The 14392-nt window shown below is 50.8% G+C and overlaps 7 protein-coding genes across 7 annotated transcripts; 4 read left to right on the top strand and 3 right to left on the bottom strand.

Annotated features, from left to right (window-relative positions):
• Positions 1–70: 70 nt before the first annotated feature.
• On the top strand, positions 71–319 carry CDV56_105821 (uncharacterized protein; the record flags this gene model as incomplete). The annotated part of the gene is made up of 1 exon (XM_026759440.1): positions 71–319. The coding sequence occupies one exon, from the start codon at positions 71–73 to the stop codon at positions 317–319; it is 249 nt and encodes an 82-aa protein (XP_026611641.1).
• A 108-nt stretch (positions 320–427) lies between these two features.
• Positions 428–1609, bottom strand: CDV56_105729 (GTPase GPN2; the record flags this gene model as incomplete). Its single annotated transcript, XM_026759348.1, has 3 exons — positions 428–1084; positions 1148–1248; positions 1321–1609. The coding sequence occupies 3 exons, from the start codon at positions 1607–1609 to the stop codon at positions 428–430; spliced, it is 1047 nt and encodes a 348-aa protein (XP_026611640.1).
• A 222-nt stretch (positions 1610–1831) lies between these two features.
• Positions 1832–3022, top strand: CDV56_105621 (WD40 repeat domain-containing protein; the record flags this gene model as incomplete). The annotated part of the gene is made up of 3 exons (XM_026759240.1): positions 1832–1841; positions 1891–2146; positions 2221–3022. 3 exons carry the CDS (start codon positions 1832–1834, stop codon positions 3020–3022), a joined length of 1068 nt encoding a protein of 355 aa, XP_026611639.1.
• Positions 3023–3249: 227 nt separating this feature from the next.
• CDV56_105530 (ribose-5-phosphate isomerase RKI1) lies at positions 3250–4143 on the bottom strand (the record flags this gene model as incomplete). The annotated part of the gene is made up of 2 exons (XM_026759149.1): positions 3250–3689; positions 3765–4143. 2 exons carry the CDS (start codon positions 4141–4143, stop codon positions 3250–3252), a joined length of 819 nt encoding a protein of 272 aa, XP_026611638.1.
• Positions 4144–4872: 729 nt separating this feature from the next.
• Positions 4873–6611, top strand: CDV56_105342 (NEDD8-activating enzyme E1 regulatory subunit; the record flags this gene model as incomplete). The annotated part of the gene is made up of 2 exons (XM_026758961.1): positions 4873–5247; positions 5310–6611. The coding sequence occupies 2 exons, from the start codon at positions 4873–4875 to the stop codon at positions 6609–6611; spliced, it is 1677 nt and encodes a 558-aa protein (XP_026611637.1).
• A 722-nt stretch (positions 6612–7333) lies between these two features.
• Positions 7334–12641, top strand: CDV56_104866 (putative ubiquitin-protein ligase (Asi3); the record flags this gene model as incomplete). The annotated part of the gene is made up of 6 exons (XM_026758485.1): positions 7334–7691; positions 7896–10143; positions 11033–11108; positions 11191–11316; positions 11380–12120; positions 12177–12641. The coding sequence occupies 6 exons, from the start codon at positions 7334–7336 to the stop codon at positions 12639–12641; spliced, it is 4014 nt and encodes a 1337-aa protein (XP_026611636.1).
• Positions 12642–13233: 592 nt separating this feature from the next.
• On the bottom strand, positions 13234–13871 carry CDV56_104754 (uncharacterized protein; the record flags this gene model as incomplete). The annotated part of the gene is made up of 3 exons (XM_026758373.1): positions 13234–13413; positions 13479–13656; positions 13732–13871. The coding sequence occupies 3 exons, from the start codon at positions 13869–13871 to the stop codon at positions 13234–13236; spliced, it is 498 nt and encodes a 165-aa protein (XP_026611635.1).
• Between the last annotated feature and the right edge of the window lie 521 nt (positions 13872–14392).

Genomic DNA, 14392 nt, shown 5'->3' with positions numbered 1-14392 from the left:
TACGAGGTTCGCCTTAGTGTGGTGGGCTCGGATATGTGTGTGAGAGACGGCGCCTGGGGGTGGGGGGAAGATGCGGTCGTGTGTGTTTCGTGTTGTGAAGGTGTGGGGGAGGATGAGGAAGGCGGAGGAGGAGGCGAGACGGGGGGCGCGCAGGGGGATCTCGGGGGTGAAGGGGGGGGATGGGGTGGGGGTGTTGGATGGGTTGGTTGGGGGGTTGGAGGGCCAGGAGGCTGCGGCTGGTGGTGGTTTGGTCAGTGCCTCTGCGCGAGATGTGATGGATGAGGACGATGTGGATATGGAGAGTGATGATGAGGATTGACCGGCTTCCATCGGATAGGTGCATCATCAGGAGTTTGTGTTTGTTAGATTGTTTGTTAATTAGAGATACCCTATAATACATGTACGGATAGACCATAAATGACTCATATCATGACTTTCGTATCACTTTTACACCGCTGTCAGGCATCGAGCCTCTGAAAGTGGCCAGATCGGCATCAAATTCGTCGTCCTCTCTCGGCGGCGGCTGTGCTGCTTCCTCCCTGGCTTTCGCCTCGGCCTCGAGCTCACTGCGTTCCTGTGCGTCGTATTCGTCCTTTGCGTCGAGCCACCGTTCCTGAACATCTCGGATATCCATGGTCCCTAGTCCTTCCCGAACAGCCACCTGCCAGATGGTGTCGTTTGCGCCCTCGGCTGGCCCAAATGCATATCCACTCGCCCTATCAATAACTCGCAGCAAGTTCATCATGCTCTTCTTGTCTTCCACGGCCAGTGTTTCGAATGCCACGAGCCCGAATTCTTCTACCAGGTCGATGATGGCGTTGTTGAGGGCCCCAAATTTTGCATGTGATAACCGCGATGACTCAGCCTCTAGGTGTGGGAGGAGATAGGAAAGGTCTTGGACTTCTGTGTAGAAATCGAGGTTGAAGGGTAGCGGGGCGTAGTTTGAAAGGTTATCGATTTTGGTGAGGACGTTGATGTGAGGGAGATCCATCTGGAGCATGGCGCGGAGGGAGAGAAGGAGAGCGGATATGTACATCGATGGTAATGTGAGGTTGTATGAGTCAATGAGATGTATTACAATTAGCTGTAGTATTCGATGTCAGCAGGAATGCTTGTGCCATGATAAAGATGATAAAGATGAACTGACTCTATAGCCCAATTTTTGTATTTTGAAGAAGATATTCCGCAACGACGAATGGTGCGTGAAGATTTCAACCTGGCCCGGACAATCAAATAGAACATAATCCTCTATTCAAATGAGTATCAACTATCGCACTCTAGGTCGTATAGCAGTAAACCCAAGGATAGATCAGGGCCTACCTCCGAGGTCCTTCAGCCCCTCCTCCAACCACTCAAAGTTCTCCTCCAGTTCCTCCAGTGCATATAAAACACCGCCATTAGGACCCAGGTGATCCTCACTCATAATCTCCTCGAGAGTGACGAGGTCTCGAACGTCCAGCGCGCACGGATACGACGTCTTGTCATTTGCGGGGTCCAGGTTCACGATAGAGCACTTCCGGCCAATAGCTCCCAAAAACTGATGCATACCGTTGCAATATGTTGACTTCCCCGCGCCCGGGGGCCCTATAACTAGTTGCGCAAAGGGCATTTTGAGCTGCCAGCTGGTGAGATATGCTGCAAAGAAGGGATATAGTAATCTCCAATTCTCGATGGTTTAAGATGCGGCGATGGCGGGGAGGGAAATATGTCAAGGCGGTATAAGCGGGCAGAAAACGATCCGAAGCGCAAGCTTCGATAACGCCGGGCGATCAACAATATCGATGTAGCTTAGGGTTGAAAGGGTCACTTCTCAGAAGAGTTCAAGCACAATATGGCATCAAGTAAGTTCATTCGAACCCGCCATACATGCTAGTACTGACCGCAATCTAGATCAATTCACCGTCGCAAACCCGCCAACAGATGCCATCTCCGCTTTGAAGTTCTCGCCGGATCCAGATTCAACGCGAATTGTCGTTTCGTCATGGGACAAGAATGTCTATCTTTATGACCTGCGAGACGAGAATGGGAATGTCGGTGAAGGAAAGCTGTTACAAAAGTTTGAACATCGTGCGCCGGTGCTCGACATGTGTTTCGGCGAGAATGAGGATGTGATCTACACAGCAGGTTTGGACTGGGACGTCCGAAAGTACGTTCCCCCGTCGTCATTCGGTGCTTTACTTTGACTGGTTGTCTCTTGTTCCTTTATCTGATATATGGCAGGATCGATGTCACATCATCTACACAGACAGTGCTTAGCAGCCACGACGCTGGGGTCCGGTGTGTCGTCTACAGCAAGGAGCATAACATGGTCATATCTGCATCGTGGGACTCGACGTTACATGTGCACCGCACGAATACTGAAGTCGACTCGATCCCCGCAATCATTCCTCTCCCTTCAAAGCCTTTCTCCATGTCTCTCACCGCCACGAAACTCGTCGTTGCAATGGCCTCGCGCTCCCTCCACATTTACGACCTGAAAGCATTGGCGCTCCTCACAGACCAGTCGGATTCCACATCTCCGAACAAGGTTGAGATTGAGCCGTGGCAGCGACGAGAGAGCAGTCTCAAATTCATGACCCGCTGTGTCGCGTGCATGCCCGATGACGCCGGCTACGCGTCCTCGAGCATTGAGGGACGAGTCGCAGTCGAGTGGTTCGATCCGTCTGCTGAGTCGCAAGCACGGAAATATGCTTTCAAGTGTCATCGACAGACGGCTGATGATGTTGACGTCGTATATCCCGTGAACACACTTGCGTTCCATCCCATTCATGGAACATTCGCGTCCGGCGGTGGTGATGGTGTCGTTGCACTTTGGGACGGTATTGCGAAGAGGAGAATCAGGCAGTATCAGAAATATCCGTCGAGCATTGCTGCTGTGGATTTCAGCGGCAATGGAAAGTACTTGGCGATTGCTGTTAGCCCTGGTTTCGAAGACGGAAAAGACGATGTTGCAGAGGGAACTGTCCGGATCTATGTGCGTGAATTGGGAGAGACCGAGGCGAAAGGAAAGGGTGCGAAATAAACATCTATACTGATCTCTAGGATGCCTTTAACTCTATGACTAGCGAGTGGAATTAAATCTGGATAATAATTACAGTAAAAGAAAGCTGTCCGTTTTGGATCCTCTGCGGCGGGGATATTTGATAGAGAGAAGTCGTGCAGAAAGTTTTATGGTATCATATATATAAATCGCCTTTTTGTTGTAATCCACGGTACGCAGTTTATTAGGATGGTCATGCGGGAAGGAGGCTATACAATGGCCTTCCGGACCGATACTGAGCCGTCGGGCATGCCAAAGTAAGCAGCGATGGGCTTCTGGCCTCCAATGCCTCCAAGGGCTTGAGCCTGAGGCCCAGTCACGCCGGAGAAGATTCCAACCTCCAGCACACCCGCAATCTGCTTAATCGCCTGCGCCAGGGTATCGACCTCCCAGATTCCACCCTTTCCGCTGCCGTCTTTGCCAGCGGCAACGTCAGCCTTGGTGAGCAATGGTCGGAAAGGAGCGTCAATGATATAAAAGTCCTGGTCTGTCTTCAGGGGTCCCTTGGCAGTGCCGCTGAGCCGAATCGCGGGCTGAATGCTGCCCAGCTCTCGCAGCTTGGTTAGGACACGAGGGGCCGCAATAGGTGCCACCTCAATGGGAATGTATTTCCAATTCGAGAGGAGACGAGACTGGAGTTTGCGCGAATCTGGACGTGAGTGTTAGTGATGATTTTGTCCTTCGTTCCCGTTTCTGCCGCAAGACGGCGTGAGTCATCGCTAACCTGCCACGCAGATGAACTCCTTGGCCTGAAGAGCCACAATTTTCTCCTGGAAGAGACAGGCACCGCCGCCCTTTATTAAGTTGAGCTCATCGTCAACCTCGTCCGCGCCGTCAAAGGCGACATCAAGTACGGTTCCTTCGGGTAGCGAATCGAACTCGACTGCTGTCAAGCCGGCGGAAAGGATGAGCTGTTTGGACTGGAAGCCGGTGGGAACGTATTTTGTCATAGAGGTATCTATGCCAGATTTTTTGATAGCCTCGACAACATATACAATGGTAGATCCACTGCCGATACCGACAAATTTGGCATCTTTGGGGTAGTGGTTGGCGAAAGCAGCCTGGCCGGCGGCGCGCTTTGCGGCTTCGATTGCGCTAGCCATTATGGACTGAAAACGAGTTGGAGGGCGATGACTGGGGAAAAGGGAAGGACAGATGAGATGGGGACGAGGGGACGAGATAAATGAGGAGAAAAGGAACAGGGGCCGTGTCCTATAGAGCATAGACGAATTAGATTGAGAGCTGACAGCTCATGTATCCCGAGAGGAAGGTTTTCTAGTGGCCGCAGCTGGAGCCAAAATGGCCCGATACAATCGCCAGAGAAATAACCCCGGTGTGGGGGAGTCCGAGGTGAGAACCAAAGAACTTTTTCGTGGAGCCACACAGCCACAACAAATGAACTTACAGAGGGGAAGAGTGCAATCGAGGAAGAATCACCGACATGACATGGCAATTGAAATGATTTGACGCGAGGAAAGATGTTATAATTGAGCGAACTACAGAATAATGCTTGCTAGTGTCAGGTACAACAATCGCAAAGTGACTTATTTTGACGGCGGGGTTATGGCGTCATAGCATTGACTGCCTGAGAGTGCCTCAGCCCTTAGGTTCCTCAGGCCAACACATTCCACGGGCCGATCTGCCTTCCGGTCATGTGACCATATCACAGCTATGCCTGACAATCATCAACACAGGCACATGTATTGCTAACTAATGTCCAGTGGATAGGGGCCGTCGATTTTGCCATTATATGCTGTCACTCCTTCTCTCCTTGAATCTGCAGTATATTCGAATTCTCTGGCTGACCTAAGGAACTACATCAACCCCGCATTATGACTGATGCTTTCCCTGGTGCCCTGGTAGGGCCATCATCGAAAGAGAGGAAGTATGATCGCCAGCTGCGTTTGTGGGCTGCGAGCGGGCAGCAAGCTCTGGAAGAGACTCGTGTCTTATTAGTCAATTCTGACGGTCTCTGGGGAAATCAAGGCACAGGGGTATCGGGCGTGGTTGGTGTCGAAACACTCAAGAACCTTGTGCTCCCCGGTGTTGGTGGCTTCACAATCGTAGATCCTGCTGTTGTTACAGAGCCTGACCTGGGAGTGAACTTCTTTCTCGAGGAGGGAAGTCTGGGAAAATCCAGGGCCGAGGAAACCTGTCGCCTGTTGAGAGAGTTGAACCCGGACGTCGAAGGAAGTTTTCGTGCAAAGGTATATGAGTGTCACCTTCGAACTTATCTCTCTGAAATAACCACGCTAACATAGATTACTAGTCTATTGCAGAAGTCTTGCAACAGGAGCCAGACTTTCTTGCACAGCATAAGCTGGTTTTGATATCCGGTCCTGTGAAACGATCTACTTTAGATACTCTTTGCAACGCTGCTAAGGCACTGAATATCCCAGTGCTGTATACGCACTCTGTCGGGTTCTACTCTGTTTTTTCCCTTCAGCTTCCAGCAGAATTTCCCATAGTAGAGACACACCCGGATCCTGAAGCGACACAAGATCTTCGCCTTCTTAATCCATGGCCAGAATTGGCAGCAGCTGGCGCCAGCATTAGCAACCTGGACAGTATGGACGACCACCAACATGGCCACGTACCGTACGTACTGTTACTGATTCACTACCTCGAGAAGTGGAGACAATCCCATGACGGCAATGTGCCTTCAAATTACAAGGAGAAATCAGAGTTCAGAGAATTTGTTCGGGCTAGTGCCAGAACGAACAATGCCGAAGGTGGTGAAGAGAACTATGATGAGGCGGTGGCTGCGGTACTGAAATCATTGAATCCGTTCAGCTTGCGCAGCTCAACCCGCGAGATTTTCGAGATGGATCAGTGCAGGAATCTCACGCAGAACTCTGCTGAATTCTGGCTCATTGCGGCAGCTGTTCACGAATTTTACCAAAAGCACAAGGTACTCCCTCTGCCGGGCTCGCTGCCTGACATGAAAGCTCAATCGGCAGACTATGTCTCTCTTCAAAACATCTACAAATCGAAAGCAAGAGAGGACGTGGAAGAAGTAGCAGCAACAGTCAGGAGGCTCGAAGCTCAGTTGGGACCACGGCCGGCCGTCATTCCAGAGAAGAATATCGAGGTCTTCTGCAAGAACGCTGCTCATATCAAGGTTATTCATGGCCGTGATATTCCTCGCGTCAACGGGGAAGCGCACACTTCGAAAACAATCACAAATAACCTCAGCTCTTCCGAAACTCTTATTGCGATCTTCATCGCCTGTCAAATTCTGGATGACATCGTGACCGACATTCAGGGATGCAACATCGCTGAGGCGTCTCTTGATGATGAGACTCTGTGGAATAACTATATCCAACGTTTTATCAGTAACCTCACCTCCGGAAATTCTGCCGCTATCGACGAAGGAGCACGGGAGAAAATCTTGGAAGCTACACAAGAGTTGAGACGCACGGAAGGTGGAGAGCTACACAACATATCTGCTCTCACAGGTGGGCTAGTGGCGCAGGAAGCACTGAAGGTGATCACCAGGCAGTATGTGCCACTGGACAATACATGCATTTTCGACGGCGTACGGAGTCGCAGCGAGATGTACAAGCTGTGATAGAGCTCTATAATCTATTCTCTCAGGACCTTTTTGAAGCACTTTATAGGCGGCTATCTAACTGGTCTGTCATGACGAAGAACAACATGACATGAATGAATGAGTCTCATCGACACAATTCACCGTTCCTCTAACTTCATCTAAATGGCACAGGATCCATAGCATCGTAGGGGCTGATTCAAGTTCAGCGACACTAGCCCAGCATTGAGCCTGATGTTTCGACGCCAGCAATCACCTCAAGCACCCATTCTTCAATCAGAAAATAAGTAGCCTAATCATCAAAATATAGTGACAGCAAAATGCTCATAAAAAGATGAGTCTCACTCAAGGCACAACAACTGGCCGAGGCACGTGGGGGAAACAGTTGGTACTACTAGATCTGGTTAGTGCCGGGACTTCGGGCCAACATGGGGGGAAATCGCAACGATAAGGTAAGAGATCACGGTTGATGGACGTGGTCATCGTCCTCACTACCTCTCCATCAAACCACTTCACATCGGCTGCTCTGCTGGTACAATGTGTCTCAACATCATATCTCCTTGACTGACTCTTATATGAGCAGAGAACTTTGTTATGTTTTGTTGAAGATACCCCTTTTTGTCTCTTTGTATTGCGAACGGATGATCTCATCTTCTACAAGTGGCCGGTGGTGGGAGGCTTCATCTGGTTTACAACGCCTCCTCATTTGGCCAGAATCTCCCTTTTGACAGAGGTCAAACAATATGTCGTTCGTTCAAGATACCGCGACCATCCTTGCGACTCCAGCTGCCACAGCTTCGTCATCCGCCATGCAATCTGTCAACTCCACGGCAATTACCACCGCCCGGTATTCGCTGCTCTCGTCGCCCCGCGAGCTCCTCACTCTCCCATTGCGTGGTCTGCGTCAGGCGGAGAACCTTGTGTTTTCGACTCTTCCAAGGCAACTCTCGAGGTTAGTGGGACTACCGGATATGGCGACACGGATCTCGGGTCATGCCCCTGTAACAGGATCGGAGGCCGATGCGGTGGTAGCAGCAACACAGGCCGCGGCTGGAGCAGCACGAGAGGGGATGGCTGATGCTGCCGCGCAAGGGGAAACAGGTATTTACTTGGCAGAATTTCTCCAAGCCATGAGAAGATTTAGCGGGTTCTTTTCATATCTGACCAGTCGGTGGTCCTTGGCTTGTTTTACGGTGGTAAGGAATATCCGCCTGAGACAGACCTGAATATCCTGACACACTTTAAAGGCTCTAATTTTGAATCGGATTACGATCTATGCTTCAACCAGACGACATCTCACTCTAGACTTTCACCGACGCATGGCGCTGCGAATCATTCCCATTGTGTTGTTCATCTCTCAGATCCTCGTCTTGCTTCGTGCTATACGGTGTCAAACATCTCCCGATTACCCTCTCATTCGTTACGGTACCCCCGGAAAACGATTGTCGCTTGATCATGCTGCTGGAGGCGGATTTCTCTATTCTCTCAGTTCCACACTTTTATCATGGGAGTCCGATCAACAATCTTGCAGCGCGGTGAAGATGAGTCGGCCCGTCAACGCCTCGGATGTTCCTTACGGCTCGTTCGTTTTCTTGTGGCCTGTTTTCCTGCGGCTCTGCCTCAGCCACTTTGTCGAGACTCTCTCTTGCGCTTTGCAGGGAAGAGCAGTCGTGACCGAGGCTGGGATGTCTATTTTCGAGCATTCCCTTGCCTTTGCCGAGGCTGAATCGATGATAAGCCAGTCCATTGGGCTTGGGTTATTTGGGCTTCCCAAGCACTCCACCAGCAAGGACAGCTCGTTATCGTCCAGCGAATCCGCCCACTCAGCCCTCCAGCTGCTTAGCAGAGCGCAGGTCTTGGAACGAATGAACGTTACTCCTGAATTGCTCTTAATCGCTTTGATCTCTTGTTGTAACAGCTTGACGTCAAACATTTTGGATGTGCTAGGTAAACAAAGCCGGTATCGCCTATTTAACACTGCTTTCTGGGGCCTTTGCTTTATGTCTGCCATGGTATGGGGTCTATTGACTGGCTCGCCGACGGGAAGCGACACTGGCGTACTGAAATTTCCCACGGTCTGCATTGTAGGCTTTGTGCCTCACCTATTGATATTACTAGGCATTGTCATTTGCGTGATTATTTATACTATTGCTCTCGTGATCACGGCTTTTTCATTACCACCGGACGCTGGGCAGCCGCTTTCTCTTCGAGAACGATTTTCACTCGCCCACGAAAACATGCAAGGAGCAAACCAGATTCGGAATATCCGCTTCAACCGACATGAGGATTTCTATACCACATTACTTCGGATTGGGTACACTGCTTTAACCGCTGCTAGTGAAGCAGTTTTTTTGAACGAAGGGAAAGTGGTTGTTGCACATCGGATGACATGGTTAGAGGAGGATAGGCTGGCGGAGATCGAAAATTCACGACGCTCTCGCTCTACCCGGCAGAGTCCAGGGGGCTACGACCGGGACGTGCCATTTACAGGTGTCGAACCAATCACCTTCGATATTTCGGAACCATCAGCAGAATGGGAAAGTGGGTACGGGAAGGAGAAGAAGATCGAGAAACCTAAAGGCGGATCTCGGTCCGTACGGTCTCACACCGATCCTGGCGGTGTTGGCGCATTTCGAGGCGCGACTAGATGCTATCATGGCTTCTCTTTCTTTCGTGGCATTTTCTATCTCATACTCAAGTGGACCGCCTACGGATTCGACAGAGTACTAGACCGAGTCGGCATCAGTGCGCGACCACAATGGCTGAAGACTCTAGTCGGGTCGCGCAGAAGGGCCCTGCAAGAGAGAAATAGTAACAGTCGGACAGAATCGCTGGATTTCTGGATCCTGACCGACGAAGGCGAACTTGAGCTGCCTGGAGACTATGAGTTTGATGTAGAGAAGGAAATGCGAAAAAGGGAGCTTTCCATTGCACCGCATTGGGAGGAGTCCGACGAGAAGCGCCTCGATGAAAAGCTCTATGGTTGGTGGAGAGCTGGCGGCTCGTGGGGTAACCAGGATCAGAGTCCCGACTATATACCCTCTGACAGCGACGATCTTTGTGATACCACCAGCGTTGTATCTATGTCAACAAATGGTGAATCGGAGTGGGAAGACGAATCTGATGGCCGACGTACACCTACGCCACGCAACCCATACCCAGCAGGCGTCTCGCGGGAGAGCAGCCCTCTTGACGAGTCGCTGATGGATGTTGGCTCTTTTGCGCGCCTCCTCGACCCTCGTGACCAGGAAAGCAGGCATGAGGCACGTATCCTAGCTGCCCATCTTGCTGCTGGGCGAGATGGACGCATTATGACGCGACGTCAATTTCAGCAAAAGATGGAGCGCGAGAGAGCGCAGGTTCTTTTATCCTCGCGGCTATCACGGCTTGCTGGCCAGCAGACGGGTAAGGAGAAGCGGAAACCAACTCCGGAGGAAGAGTCTGAGATGCTCGAGAACTTCATTCTGGCTCGTCGATCCGAAGCCAATCGTGCAGGTCCTGAGGCGCAGGCGTGGGAGTCGGGCGCCTCGGGCCTTGGACCGGACGGTCCGCCGTGTGTCATCTGCCAGACCAACCCACGTTCGATCATAACATGGCCTTGTCGATGCCTTTGTGTATGCGAGGAATGCAGAGTGAGCCTTGCGATGAACAATTTCGGCAGCTGCGTGACCTGTCGACAGGAGGTTGGAGGATTTGTAAGGTTATGGGTACCATAGGGTTAATATCATCTTTTTGCATTCTTTGCGTTTGTATTCTATCACAAGTGGCGTCCGTTGTGGGTTTTGATTAGTACCTATAGCATACTGATATTGGATTACTTCCGCTCTGAGGCGCGACTCATTTGACAGACCAGTGCTCCCAGATCTTCCTCACGTACTGCAAATTTTTACTATGATGAAGTAGTAGTTGCATTACCGTATGCTGCAGACCTGATAGTCAAACAAACCAGTAAGCTCTGATATTAACGTCAAAAGCTGACACCAGTAGGTTGGCAATCACTCTAGCAATAGCCATGGCACTTAGAGGTAAGCAGAATGTGTTCTGCATGTCGGCTTGGTTCATTATTGCAACGCGAGGAGTATCTGATCGATGATCTTTCGACTCGCAGGGGAAAAGCAACGATTGAGCTTCTCAAGTCCAATTAGAAAAGGTTGAAAGCAACTGAATGGAGGTCGAATCGAATGAACAAAGTTACAAGAAGGGCTTGCGATTGGTGGTGGTTGCAATTGGAGCGGGACGGTGCGCAGTAGTGCGGTGGAGTCTGGGCGGAGAAGAAAATTATTGCCCCTTAATCTCAGTTTCAACAACCATGGCAACATCGCTAGGAGTTTTCAACAGTCGTAGGAGTTTGTGACTCTTTTATCTTCTTTTCTCCTTCCTGACGACCTGACCTTATTCCCTCCTTATCTTAACATCTTGATTGCTCCACTTGGTGACTGCAGATCGCCGATTCCGCTCCGCTATCCGCTGCACTTTGTCCTTGGAGCCAGCCCGCTCAGCGCAGCAAATACGAAGATTGTCGGTTTATTTACCTCTGGAAAAAAATAAGAGCAATCGATACATTATCGAGGACTATTCGAGCTCCCAAACTATCAGCTAGCCCATCATGGGTCATCCACGCAAGTCCAGCCTTCTGGGAGAGGATATCCCAGGCGATACCGCCCCGGCCATGTCCACCATGAACGAGGTCAGCCCTATTGAGGGAGAAGCTCCAAAATGGGACAAGGTATATCCTTATCCGTGACCTCAATATTGTCCTTCCTCTCGGTCCCGTGCTCACTACTGTCAGGCCTTACAGAAGAACCAGGCAACCCCTGAAAAATCTCTCAAATCGCAAACCAAGCGGCGCAAGAACCGATCGCCCCTCCGTCGATTCAAGGACTTATGTGTGAAACACACCTGGGTTCTACCTCTCCTCCTGATGACTGTGATCCTCCTCGCATACGCCGTTAATCCCACCCCGGCCAATCCTCTCCACAGCGCTCTCTTCTTGTCTTACCCGCAACCTCCCAAGACTCCTGGCGGCCCGGTCATGTACGGAAAAGGGCCCTTGGACTTTGCTTTTGTCGGCTTCTACACTATTGTCCTGTCTTTCACACGAGAGTTTCTGATGCAATGCGTGATTCGCCCATGGGCTGCATACTGTGGCATTCGCGGCAGAGGAAAGACGGCTAGATTCATGGAGCAGGTCTATACAGCCATGTACTTTGCGATTTTTGGGCCTTTCGGTTTATACGTGATGAAGCAGACGGATATTTGGTACTTCAACACCACGGCCATGTTTGAGGGTTTCCCTCACCGGGAGCACGTAGCGATCTTCAAGGCCTATTACCTGCTTCAGGCTAGTTACTGGGCTCAGCAAGCGATTGTGTTGCTGTTGCAGCTCGAAAAGCCCAGAAAGGATTTCAAGGAGCTTGTCGGTCATCACATCATCACTTTGGCGCTGATCGGGTTGAGTTACCGATTCCACTTCACCTATATGGGTATTGCGGTCTACATCACCCATGACATCTCCGATTTCTTCCTCGCGGTATGCCTGCAAGTATCCTCCTTAATTGAACGAGGGCTAACAGATTCTTCTTGTAGACCTCGAAAACCCTCAACTATCTCGACTCCATCATCACTGTGCCATATTTCGGCACGTTCGTTGTTATGTGGATCTACCTGCGCCATGTACTCAATCTGAAGATCCTCTGGGCCGTTCTGACCGAGTTTCGCACCGTTGGACCCTACGAGCTCAACTGGGAGACTCAGCAGTACAAATGCTGGATCAGTCAAATCATCACCTTCGCCCTGCTGGCCAGTCTGCAAGCCGTTAACCTTTTCTGGCTCTTCTTGATCCTTCGCATTCTCAAGAACTACATCTTCAACAGCGTGAAGAAGGACGAAAGAAGCGACGACGAGACCGAAGAGGAACTCGAGCAGGAGGCAGAGAGCCATGCCACCCTTGCGACCGGAGCGGAGCAACCTCTTCTCACCCCTCGCAATACAAACAAGGCCCCTCAGGTTCTGGTCAATGGCGAGCCTCTTGGCGCAAAGGCCGACTCATAGCGACCGATTTTGCGATCCCGTGGGCTAACCGAGTATTTCCTTACTGTCACTTTGGGCATCAATAGCTCGCTGAGCTTTGTCTATATCATGAATTTCACTTCTCCGGCGGTGCTTGGCAAGTCTTCTTACTCTCTGTTATATTGCGATGGTTCTATGGTGTATGACAAATTTCTCTTCCTGCAAAGATACTTTTTGAATTCCTTTCTCGTGTTTGACGTTGTGCATGGCGAAGCTGAATGGACATAGTGACGATTTCCATGAGTGGGCAGTTCAGTGTACTATTTTCGGGGATGACCATGAAGACCGCATTCTGCACAGTTAATGATAATCATAATCAAGATTTTCGCTGATTATTCGGCGCAATGGTCGATTTCTTCACTTTGGCTCCATCCTACCTAGCCGTGCTGAAAGTGCTCAAGAACCTCAGCTGTTTGTGACACTTTACGGCGGCGAAGGTCTTCGTTATGTGAAAATATTGTGCTATAATATATTACACATTGAGTCTCTTCAACATCCAGAGATATCAATATCGGACAGGGCTGACGCGGACATTTTCGCATACTGAGTTTCTTCCCATCAAAACAGAGTGCAATCACCGCTGTGGCCGCTCAGGGTCAATGCTTCCCTTCATCTTGACACTGTCGGTCTCGCCCTCGCCCTTTACGCTCTTTCCCGGGTCCGCAACGTAAGGGTTGGCAGTGTCCGCATTGTCAACGCCCTCCTGCTTGCTAGACATGGTGTTGTGTCCTGAAGGTGGCTTCCGAGAGGCAGGCTGCGGAATCTTCAGCATACATTTGACGTGGGGGATGGGTGCAAGCCGTATAGCGAATTACTTACCTCGTCGACAGCAGAAGGCTTCTCGTCAGTCTGCAGCTTCTCCTCAATCGGAACATCCTTCACTTCTTTCTCAGTCAACTTGTCTTCGCCGTGGTGGCCGTGTGGGGGGGTCTTGGAGGGTTCGGTCTGAAGCAAGTAGAATGCAGCGGGGACGCCGAGGCCAACTGATGCCAGCATCCTGGAAATCGAGTCGTTAGCCGCCTGACATATGGAATGCGATGTTTGATGGGCACAACGGATGCAGATGGCTTACCATGGGAAGTCGCTGAATTTCTTGACGTTTTCTTTTGCGGAAGCGTACGTCCGGCGTCCGGCCTGCTGTACGGGTCGTCGAGCAGTGGCTCCGACGGCACGAAGGGATGCGCGGATCATTTGAGGGCGTGCGAGAACCATGGTGGTTGTATGTATCTAGATTGAGAATGAGGTCAAGAATTGGAGGTTAGAGATGCTGTATAAAGATTGGTGGTGCAATAGGGATGAAAGGAGAAGTTAAGGAGGAGAGAGGTTGGAAGTGGTGACATGACATGCCCTTGTTCTTACGTATGCAGGCCATGGGCCGGGCTACCAGCAGCCTCCAAGCAAGGAATGGAAGCACGACCAAGAAGCTCGGAGCGGGAGCAACCGGCGTGGCCCAAGCGTTAGTAGAGTGGTGGTGATGTAATTTCGGCGTGCGGGGAGTAGTAGCTCTTATGGCCGAGTTTGGTATGGTCATGATATGCTATATGTCTACAACTGAGGTGTAATTGAAAGTAACTGTCATGTCAGATGTCCGACCAGTTCATTCGCATCAATTGTACGAAAGAGATCTTGTCGTCCTAGACCTCGATCGTCGAGATGGAATGCTGCACAAATGGTCTGTGTGACCCCCCGTAGGAGCTCAAAAGTCTGGATCCAGCCATTGTAGCCTCAGGCAG

This window comes from Aspergillus thermomutatus (genome assembly GCF_002237265.1).
Source record: "Aspergillus thermomutatus strain HMR AF 39 chromosome Unknown NODE_215, whole genome shotgun sequence".
NCBI classification, from domain to species: domain Eukaryota; kingdom Fungi; phylum Ascomycota; class Eurotiomycetes; order Eurotiales; family Aspergillaceae; genus Aspergillus; species Aspergillus thermomutatus.
The sequence above is the reverse complement of the archived record's forward strand: the minus strand, read 5'-3'. Positions and strand labels throughout refer to the sequence as shown.